Genomic DNA, 12,034 nt, shown 5'->3' on the forward strand with positions numbered 1-12,034 from the left:
CCTATGATAACAATAAACTACATGCAACTACTCTGCAAGACATTACTCTATAAGCCATATCTCCAAAACTGGGTCAAACTGAACAACCAATATGTCAATTTGAAGCTGTGATTCCCTGCTTTCAGATGACATGAAAAAAACGAAAATTCAAAAAAATCCAATGGCAGTCCCTCAGTCAAATTTTGTCACATATCATATCATATCATATCATATCATATCATATCATACTACTACTACTACTAATACACTAAACTAACTAACTAACTACTAAAGAGTCAGAGTTAATGTGGGTCGGCTAAGGGCCGATTAATTTTTTTTTACCGCTGTAGTGCGATTCAGTGCGATTCATACTCCGCTGTAGTGCGATTCAGTGCGATTCATACTCCGCTGTAGTGCGATTCAGTGCGATTCATACTCCGCTGTAGTGCGATTCAGTGCGATTCATACTCCGCTGTAGGCTCGTCAGAAATAGCCAGTAGCACCGAAGAGCCGACTTTAGGACGGTACCGCCCCCCCGAACCTCAAATGACGTCCCATTGTAGGCTCTACAGAGCCCAATGACGTCACATTGTAGGCTCTACAGAGCCCAATGACGTCACATTGTAGGGTCTACAGAGCCCAATGACGTCACATTGTAGGGTCTACAGAGCCCAATGACGTCACATTGTAGGGTCTACAGAGCCCAATGACGTCACATTGTAGGGTCTACAGAGCCCAATGACGTCACATTGTAGGGTCTACAGAGCCCAATGACGTCACATTGTAGGGTCTACAGAGCCCAATGACGTCACATTGTAGGCTCTACAGAGCCCAACCCACTTTTATTCGGCTCTAAAATAGGAGTATGAATCGGCCCTTATACTAATAAAATAAATAATATCTACAATATGAAATGAGTTATACTTACACACACAGACAGACAGGCAGACCCACAACCAATGGAAGAGAGACAGACAGACAGACAGACAGACAGACAGACAGACAGACAGACAGACAGACAGACAGACAGACAGACAGACAGACAGACAGAAACATGCAGAGGAAAAAAAATGAAAGCATTAATTAAAATCATGGAGTGAACACAGACATGCACATATTATAGTTACATTAATATGCACGCACGCACGCACGCACGCACGCACGCACGCACGCACGCACGCACGCACCTAAAAAGCAGCATGTGAATCATTATTATGGATGCATACAGAAATGTACACAGACCACATTCCAGTGTAGTATGTGTGCATACACGCACACGCACGCACACACGCAATGCATACATGCATGCACACGCACACACGCAACGCACACACGCATGCACATGCAGACACGCAACGCATACACGCACACACGTACCTAAAAAGAAGTCTGTAAATCAGATGCCTACTACAGACTCACTCCCAATCTAAACTATGGAATGAACTTCCCATTACAGTCAGAACTACAGACTCACTCCCAATCTAAACTATGGAATGAACTTCCCATTACAGTCAGAACTACAGACTCACTCCCAATCTAAACTATGGAATGAACTTCCCATTGCAGTCAGAACTACAGACTCACTCCCAATCTAAACTATGGAATGAACTTCCCATTACAGTCAGAACTACAGACTCACTCCAAATCTAAACTATGGAATGAACTTCCCATTACAGTCAGAACTACAGACTCACTCCCAATCTAAACTATGGAATGAACTTCCCATTACAGTCAGAACTACAGACTCACTCCCAATCTAAACTATGGAATGAACTTCCCATTACAGTCAGAACTACAGACTCACTCCCAATCTAAACTATGGAATGAACTTCCCATTACAGTCAGAACTACAGACTCACTCCCAATCTAAACTATGGAATGAACTTCCCATTACAGTCAGAACTACAGACTCACTCCCAATCTAAACTATGGAATGAACTTCCCATTACAGTCAGAACTACAGACTCACTCCCAATCTAAACTATGGAATGAACTTCCCATTACAGTCAGAACTACAGACTCACTCCCAATCTAAACTATGGAATGAACTTCCCATTACAGTCAGAACTACAGACTCACTCCCAATCTAAACTATGGAATGAACTTCCCATTACAGTCAGAACTACAGACTCACTCCCAATCTAAACTATGGAATGAACTTCCCATTACAGTCGGAACTACAGACTCACTCCCAATCTAAACTATGGAATGAACTTCCCATTGCAGTCGGAACTACAGACTCACTCCCAATCTAAACTATGGAATGAACTTCCCATTGCAGTCGGAACTACAGACTCACTCCCAATCTAAACTATGGAATGAACTTCCCATTGCAGTCAGAACTACAGACTCACTCCCAATCTAAACTATGGAATGAACTTCCCATTGCAGTCAGAACTACAGACTCACTCCCAATCTAAACTATGGAATGAACTTCCCATTGCAGTCAGAACTACAGACTCACTCCCAATCTAAACTATGGAATGAACTTCCCATTGCAGTCAGAACTACAGACTCACTCCCAATCTAAACTATGGAATGAACTTCCCATTACAGTCAGAACTACAGACTCACTCCCAATCTAAACTATGGAATGAACTTCCCATTACAGTCAGAACTACAGACTCACTCCCAATCTAAACTATGGAATGAACTTCCCATTACAGTCAGAACTACAGACTCACTCCCAATCTAAACTATGGAATGAACTTCCCATTACAGTCAGAACTACAGACTCACTCCCAATCTAAACTATGGAATGAACTTCCCATTACAGTCAGAACTACAGACTCACTCCCAATCTAAACTATGGAATGAACTTCCCATTACAGTCAGAACTACAGACTCACTCCCAATCTAAACTATGGAATGCACTTCCCATTACAGTCGGAACTACAGACTCACTCCCAATCTAAACTATGGAATGAACTTCCCATTGCAGTCAGAACTACAGACTCACTCCCAATCTAAACTATGGAATGAACTTCCCATTACAGTCAGAACTACAGACTCACTGCCAATCTAAACTATGGAATGAACTTCCCATTACAGTCAGAACTACAGACTCACTCCCAATCTAAACTATGGAATGAACTTCCCATTACAGTCAGAACTACAGACTCACTCCCAATCTAAACTATGGAATGATCTTCCCATTGCAGTCAGAACTACAGACTCACTCCCAATCCAAACTATGGAATGAACTTCCCATTGCAGTCAGAACTACAGACTCACTCCCAATCCAAACTATGGAATGAACTTCCCATTGCAGTCAGAACAACAGACTCACTCCCGATCTTCCGCCGTAGTCTGAAAACCCACCTCTTCAGACTCCATCATGGCCCGTAGCACTTACCCTAGCCCCTTAGCACTTTATGTAGACTTAGATAGCATTTTATACAGACTTATAGCATGTTACGTAGACAGCACTAGAATTGCATTGTATGTAGTCATAGCACTTCATAGTAAATATGGATAGCATAGCATAGCATAGCATAGCATAGCATAGCATAGCATAGCATAGTATAGTATAGTATAGTATAGTATAGTATAGTATAGTATAGTATAGTATAGTATATATGTATAGTTTCATTATATAGATATTCCACTCTTAGCTTACACATGTTTCATGATAACTACTTTTTATATATGTGATGTATTGACATGCTTTTTGTTCTTGCTTATTGTAAATCGCTCTGGATTAAGAGCATCTGATAAATGACTACATTGTAAATTGTAAGTGTGCACCCACACACACACACACACACACGCGTGCGTGCGTGAGTGTGTGCGTTAGAGCGTGCGTGCGTGCGTGTGTGCGTGCAAACCCTTTACAGAAAGAAGAACAAGCCCAGAGTTGCTTGTAATGAGCAGACATGGCAACGGTGAGCAGGGGTCACTCCGGGTCAGACAGACTGGAATGACATTAGCCACGCCCCCTGGGAGCCTGACGGATTAATAAAACCAACATCACAGCGTAGAGACTTAACCCTCTATTCACAATCTGGAGCGTCTGGGACGTGTGGAGCGTTGTCCAGGGTGTTTTAGAGAAGGGAGAAGAGTCTGGGACGTGTGGAGCGTTGTCCAGGGTGTTTTAGAGAAGGGAGAAGAGTCTGGGACGTGTGGAGCGTTGTCCAGGGTGTTTTAGAGAAGGGAGAAGAGTCTGGAACGTGTGGAGCGTTGTCCAGGGTGTTTTAGAGAAGGGAGAAGAGTCTGGGACGTGTGGAGCGTTGTCCAGGGTGTTTTAGAGAAGGGAGAAGAGTCTGGGACGTGTGGAGCGTTGTCCAGGGTGTTTTAGAGAAGGGAGAAGAGTCTGGAACGTGTGGAGCGTTGTCCAGGGTGTTTTAGAGAAGGGAGAAGAGTCTGGGACGTGTGGAGCGTTGTCCAGGGTGTTTTAGAGAAGGGAGAAGAGTCTGGGACGTGTGGAGCGTTGTCCAGGGTGTTTTAGAGAAGGGAGAAGAGTCTAGTACGTGTGGAGTGTTGTCCAGGGTGTTTTAGAGAAGGGAGAAGAGTCTAGTACGTGTGGAGCGTTGTCCAGGGTGTTTTAGAGAAGGGAGAAGAGTCTGGGACGTGTGGAGCGTTGTCCAGGGTGTTTTAGAGAAGGGAGAAGAGTCTGGGACGTGTGGAGCGTGGTCCAGGGTGTTTTAGAGAAGGGAGAAGAGTCTGGGACGTGTGGAGCGTTGTCCAGGGTGTTTTAGAGAAGGGAGAAGAGTCTGGGACGTGTGGAGCGTTGTCCAGGGTGTTTTAGAGAAGGGAGAAGAGTCTGGGACGTGTGGAGCGTTGTCCAGGGTGTTTTAGAGAAGGGAGAAGAGTCTGGGACGTGTGGAGCGTTGTCCAGGGTGTTTTAGAGAAGGGAGAAGAGTCTAGTACGTGTGGAGCGTTGTCCAGGGTGTTTTAGAGAAGGGAGAAGAGTCTAGTACGTGTGGAGCGTTGTCCAGGGTGTTTTAGAGAAGGGAGAAGAGTGTGGGACGTGTGGAGCGTTGTCCAGGGTGTTTTAGAGAAGGGAGAAGAGTGTGGGACGTGTGGAGCGTTGTCCAGGGTGTTTTAGAGAAGGGAGAAGAGTCTGGGACGTGTGGAGCGTTGTCCAGGGTGTTTTAGAGAAGGGAGAAGAGTCTGTGACGCGTGGAGCGTTGTCCAGGGTGTTTTAGAGAAGGGAGAAGTGTGTGTGTGTGTGTGTGTGTGTGTGTGTCTGCGTCAATTTAACAAACGTGCAGACGATCAGAAATCAGCAGAGAGTGATCGACGTTTGCGCTACTCTATGCCGAATTGAAGTGGACTCGTTCGGCCCCAGACTTTTTTTTCTCTCCCTGGAAATAAAAACGTCTGGGTTTCCGAGGCTAGAACGGGAGAGTCTGTGGTTTGTTTCAGAGGTGAAATGGAGCAACGTAGAGACGCTGGCATCCAGAAACACACAACGTAGAGATTCTATAGGCAACGAATGATGGTGTAACGCAACCACACATGTGCAGTAACACAACCACACATGTACAGTAACACAACCACACATGTACAGTAACACAACCACACATGTACAGTAAGGGTGTAATTGTGGGGAAATGCAAATAAACAGTGTTTATTTGCATAAACACCTCCCTCCCTCCCTCCCTCCCTCCCCACACACACACACACACACACACACACACACACACACACACACACACACACACACACACACACACACACACACACACACACACACACACACACACACACACACACACACACACACACACACACACACACACACACAATTAAGTCCTGTGGCTCTACCCAGTACCTGGGCCCTCATCAAACCCTGTACACTCAATACACTGCCCCCCCGCTGCCACCCTTAGATCTCCATATATGGAGCGGACCTGTTCTGACATTCCATATGTTGATCTGACCTCATCAAACCCTGTACACTCAAGACATGCTCCTTATATGGCCAGTATACAGAATTAATTCCATGTTGATCTGGCCCCCAATTTACGCTCTTAATCCAGAGCGATTTACAGTAAGCGAGAACAAAAGCATGGTGATAAATCATATACATAAAGACTACTTATGGACGGCGGTGGCTCAGCGGTAGAGTGGCTGGATGGTAACCGCAAGGTTCTTGGCTCCCCCAGAGTTAGTGTGGAAGTGTCCTTGAGCAAGACTCTGAACCCCTGATTGCTCCTGATGTGCAGGTCGGTGCCTTGCACCAACCTGCGTGAATGTGTGTGTGAATGGGTGAATGCAATACACAATGTTTAAGTGCCTTGGATAAAAGTGCTATATAAATGAACCATACCATTTACCATTTTAGTTATCCTGAATCCTACGTAAGCTACGAGCATACCAGTGGAATATCTCTATATGCCAAAGCGCCAGCGCTCGCCCAGCAGTCTGCCGTCAACGAGGCAACGAGGCAGGCGTGCGAGCGACCTCGCCCTGGGACGTCTTACTGCTAATGTAATGTGTAGTAGTAAAATGTGTAGTATTACTGTGTTGATGATGATGTTTTATTGCTAATATAATGTGTAGTATTACTGTGTTGATGATGATGTTTTATTGCTAATATAATGTGTAGTATTACTGTGTTGATGATGATGTTTTATTGCTAATATAATGTGTAGTATTACTGTGTTGATGATCACGTTTTATTGAGATCGAAGGCAGTTAAAACTATGGAATCGTGCAATTCCCCTCAGTGTGACACTCAACAGCATCCATCATTCACCCTCATCCCACCAGTGTCATGTCCATGTAACCATCTGTGAACTGAAGACTGAATGAACCTCTGTGACTATCAAACTGGTCTGTGGCCCTCACAGGCAGGTGTAGGAGTGAATAACTGGTCTGTGGCCCTCACAGGCAGGTGTAGGAGTGAATAACTGGTCTGTGGCCCTCACAGGCAGGTGTATGAGTGAATAACTGGTCTGTGGCCCTCACAGACAGGTGTAGGAGTGAATAACTGGTCTGTGACCCTCACAGGCAGGTGTATGAGTGAATAACTGGTCTGTGGCCCTCACAGGCAGGTGTAGGAGTGAATAACTGGCCTGTGGCCCTCACAGACAGTGTAGGAGTCAATAACTGGTCTGTGGCCCTCACAGGCAGGTGTAGGAGTGAATAACTGGTATGTGGCCCTCACAGACAGTGTAGGAGTGAATAACTGGTCTGTGGCCCTCACAGGCAGGTGTAGGAGTGAATAACTGGTCTGTGGCCCTCACAGGCAGGTGTAGGAGTGAATAACTGGTATGTGGCCCTCACAGACAGTGTAGGAGTGAATAACTGGTCTGTGGCCCTCACAGGCAGGTGTAGGAGTGAATAACTGGTCTGTGACCCTCACAGGCAGGTGTAGGAGTGAATGACTGGTATGTGGCTCTCACAGGCAGGTGTAAGAGTGAATAACTGGCCTGTGGCCCTCACAGACAGGTGTAGTAGTGAATAACAAGTATGTGGCCCTCACAGACAGTGTAGGAGTGAATAACTGGTCTGTGGCCCTCACAGACAGGTGTAGGAGTGAATAACTGGTATGTGGCCCTCACAGACAGGTGTAGTAGTGAATAACTGGTCTGTGGCCCTCACAGGCAGGTGTAGGAGTGAATAACTGGTCTGTGGCCCTCACAGGCAGGTGTAGGAGTGGCCCTCACAGGCAGGTGTAGGAGTGAATAACTGGTCTGTGGCCCTCACAGGCAGCTGTAGGAGTGAATAACTGGTCTGTGGCCCTCACAGGCAGGTGTAGGAGTGAATAACTGGTCTGTGACCCTCACAGGCATGTGTAGGAGTGAATAACTGGTCTGTGGCCCTCACAGACAGGTGTATGAGTGAATAACTGGTATGTAGGAGTGAATAACTGGCCTGTGGCCCTCACAGGCAGGTGTAGGAGTGAATAACTGGTCTGTGGCCCTCACAGACAGGTGTAGGAGTGAATAACTGGTCTGTGGCCCTCACAGGCAGGTGTAGGAGTGAATAACTGGTCTGTGGCCCTCACAGGCAGGTGTAGGAGTGAATAACTGGTCTGTGGCCCTCACAGGCAGGTGTAGGAGTGAATAACTGGTCTGTGGCCCTCACAGGCAAGTGTAGGAGTGAATAACTGGTCTGTGGCCCTCACAGGCAGGTGTAGGAGTGAATAACTGGTCTGTGGCCCTTACAGGCAGGTGTAGGAGTGAATAACTGGTCTGTGGCCCTCACAGACAGGTGTAGGAGTGAATAACTGGTCTGTGGCCCTCACAGGCAGGTGTAGGAGTGAATAACTGGTCTGTGGCCCTCACAGGCAGGTGTAGGAGTGAATAACTGTAGTAGTGCAGATACAACATAGCCAGCCTCCCTTCACCAGTCAGAATAACTTTCAATAGCTATAGCATACTATACTATACTATACTATACTATACTATACTATACTATACTATACTAGACTAATACTAGAGCCTATACAAAAAGCATGGAATACGGATGTGTATATTACAGGAAACTCCCGTTAAACTTTCCAACAAACTCCGGTAAACTCCTGAATTGTACCATCACACCTGTATATTACCGTATATTAACTGCATGCCCGCTAAACTTGAGGTTTACGGGAAAATACAGTGACCATAATTGCACGTTAACTCCTCTTTTCACGCAGTGTATAGCCTACTATACTATACTATACTATACACTACACTACACTACACTACACTACACTACTATACATCTAGATCCAACCCATTATAAAATCTACTGTATGACATGCATACATATTATGACACACACACACACACACACACACAGTTCGTCAGCCTGTTCGTGACTCAGAGGTGATACGTCACTCACAACCAAACCACGATAAGCCGATTAATCCACATCCTCATTAACAACAATAACAATAATAATAATAATAATACAAATAATAACAATAATAATAATAACAATAATTACTTATCGCTACTGGCGTCGGTGGGGGCGGGGCTGGGGGTCGCGGCAGCATCAGAGTCTGTTTTAGTGCAATAAGGAGCAAAGGGGGTCCAAGCGGGGGTCCGCGGACCCCCCGGGGTCCAAGCAGAGGTCCGCGGACCCCCCGGGGTCCAAGCAGAGGTCCGCGGACCCCCCGGCAGACTCCTGGCGACACATCCACATGGCGTGCTGCTGCTGCTGCTGTTGTGAGATCTGCTGTTATTAGAGCTGTAGACCCATCTGGCTGCTCTCAGCCTGAGGTGGAACATTGTTTACAGATCCAATGTCAGAGCTGTAGATCCTCCAGTTTGCTGTAGATCCAAATCCAACCTGTTTGGTTTAAAATCCGTTGAATTAAATGCAACGAAATGAGATTAAATGTTTCCGGTAGGAAGTGACCGAGCCTTATAAGGAGCTTGTGTCTCTAACAGAGGAAACAGCGTCTGGTTGGAAATGAGTTTAAATTTAACTCAATGCTTTCATTTCCCTCAGAGTCAAACCTTCAACAACACAGTCTGGCAACCGGCGGCGCTGTTGCCACATACTGAGACGGAAACAAGCGACCAGGTCTATGAAATGAAAACAAGCCACTCCACAATGTGAATATTCATAATAGCAGAAATTACAGAAATAAGAACACAGCTCTGGTTTGGGGGTCCCTGGTATCTCTACGTTTCAGATGGGGGTCCCTGGTATCTCTACGTTTCAGATGGGGGTCCCTGGTAGCTCTATAGCTCTATGTTTCAGATGGGGGTCCCTGGTATCTCTACGTTTCAGATGGGGGTCCCTGGTATCTCTACGTTTCAGATGGGGGTCCCTGGTAGCTCTATAGCTCTATGTTTCAGATGGGGGTCCCTGGTATCTCTATGTTTCAGATGGGGGTCCCTGGTAGCTCTTGTAATGATTCATGCCAAATACAGCTAAGTAAGTCTGTGTACTGAACTTGAGATACAGTGTACTTCATGAGTTACAGTGCAGCCTGCGTTGTGCTTGATAGCGAGATGTTTCTCTGTCTGCATTGTACTGTCTTGATATGTGAAGCATTCTGTTAGGTGGCACCCATAAGGTCCTCCCATAAGGATATGTGAGGCATCCTGTTAGGTGGCACCCATAAGGTCCGCCTGGTATGCCGACAGTAAGGCTAGCCTTGTACATCGTGAGGTCAACCTTGCACATCATCATGCCACGTTCCTATGTCGCGTATCTTCATATCTTGCTGTCTGTTTCTATGATCCAGCACTATATATATTCCCTATCTGTCTAATAAACTTTGTGAATCTATGGTGTGATACTGCCTCTGTGTCTCATCATTGGTTCTCCCGGGCCCATCTCTGTACCGACAGAGGTACTTCAACTGTATCGTCACACACCACCCAGCCTACACACACTACCTGCCGGTCAGAACCAGACCGAGGTTCCATTTAGATCACAACAGCTCTATAGCTCTATGTTTCAGATGGGGGTCCCTGGTAGCTATATAGCTCTATGTTTCAGATGGGGGTCCCTGGTATCTCTAAGTTTCAGATGGGGGTCCCTGGTAGCTCTATAGCTCTATGTTTCAGATGGGGGTCCCTGGTATCTCTATGTTTCAGATGGGGGTCCTTGACTTAAACAATGTTTGATAACAGCTGGTTTAGACAACATTTAGAAACAAGCCCAAATAAACAACTACACTTTAGAAACAAGACCAAATAAATAACTACACTTTAGAAACAAGACTAAATAAACAACTACACTTTAGAAACAAGACCAAATAAACAACTACACTTTAGAAACAAGACCAAATAACAACTACACTTTAGAATCAAGACCAAATAAACAACTACACTTTAGAAACAAGACCAAATAAACAACTACACTTTAGAAACAAGACCAAATAAACAACTACACTTTAGAAACAAGACCAAATAAATAACTACACTTTAGAAACAAGACTAAATAAACAACTACACTTTAGAAACAAGACCAAATAAACAACTACACTTTAGAAACAAGACCAAATAACAACTACACTTTAGAATCAAGACCAAATAAACAACTACACTTTAGAAACAAGACCAAATAAACAACTACACTTTAGAAACAAGACCAAATAAACAACTACACTTTAGAAACAAGACCAAATAAACAACTACACTTTAGAAACAAGACCAAATAAACAACTACACTTTAGAAACAAGACCAAATAAACAACTACACTTTAGAAACAAGACCAAATAAACAACTACACTTTAGAAACAAGACCAAATAAATAACTACACTTTAGAAACAAGACCAACAACTACACTTTAGAAACAAGACCAAATAAACAACTACACTTTAGAAACAAGACCAAATAAACAACTCACTTTAGAAACAAGACCAAATAAACAACTACACTTTAGAAACAAGCCCAATAATAAACAACTACACGTTAGAAACAAGCCCAAATAAACAACTACACTTTAGAAACAAGACCAAAAAACCTCAACCACAAATATTTAGATGCGACTTCACAGAAAAAACAAGCCCAAAGTCGCTTATAACGAGCGGACATGGCAACCCAGACCGGTGTCCCAACTATAAATACCACAGCCTCGGAGGCCCCGCCCACCGGACGAGGCACATTGGTCGATACGCCTTGGCCCCGCCCTCCCTCCGCCCCCCCCTCGTGGGTTCAGCGGGTTGACGAGAACAGCGCAGATCTACACGCTCAGTGCTCGTCGCGTGCACGACGCTCCGTGAGCTTGTAGATCTACGCTGTACGGCGCAATGGAAACACGACGCTCAGTGACGTCAGGACGACTATCTATTGGACGCCGCTTGAGTCCGTCAAACGACGCAGGGCTTCCATAAATAGAAGGAGAGAAGATATGAAACTATTATTATTATTATTATTATTATTATTATTATTAATGTGAACTGACTGACAGGTCCTTCTAAAAAAATAGAATATTGTTCATTTTCTTCTGTAATATTAATCAAAAAGTGAGAAACTTTTAGATTCATATTGTGCATGAAGTGAACTATTTCAAATGTTTCATGAAAATAAAATAAAAAATCCTCCCAAAATATTAGATTTTTTTACGAGACCAAAAATGATTGTTTTAATCCAGAAATGTCAAACATCTGAAAAGTATAATTCATGTATGAAGTCAATATACTTCTACTTTTTAAC

At 44.6% G+C, this 12,034-nt stretch overlaps 1 protein-coding gene across 3 annotated transcripts in view; it reads right to left on the reverse strand.

The window, feature by feature from the left end:
• The window catches only part of LOC306934066 (glutaminase kidney isoform, mitochondrial), a 63,315-nt gene extending 51,925 nt beyond the window's left edge, over positions 1 to 11,390 (reverse strand). For 2 of the 3 annotated variants that reach the window (XM_079516523.1, XM_079516522.1), the window contains exon 1: positions 8,863 to 11,390. In XM_079516523.1, coding sequence (XP_079372649.1) covers positions 8,863 to 9,146 — 284 coding nt within the window. In that variant the 5' untranslated portion in view covers positions 9,147 to 11,390. Of the gene's footprint in view, positions 1 to 907; positions 953 to 8,862 lie in introns of those variants that run through there. The other variant, XM_079516524.1, reaches the window with a different exon arrangement.
• Between the last annotated feature and the right edge of the window lie 644 nt (positions 11,391 to 12,034).

Source organism: Electrona antarctica, assembly GCF_951216825.1.
Source record: "Electrona antarctica genome assembly, chromosome: 12".
NCBI lineage: Eukaryota > Metazoa > Chordata > Actinopteri > Myctophiformes > Myctophidae > Electrona > Electrona antarctica.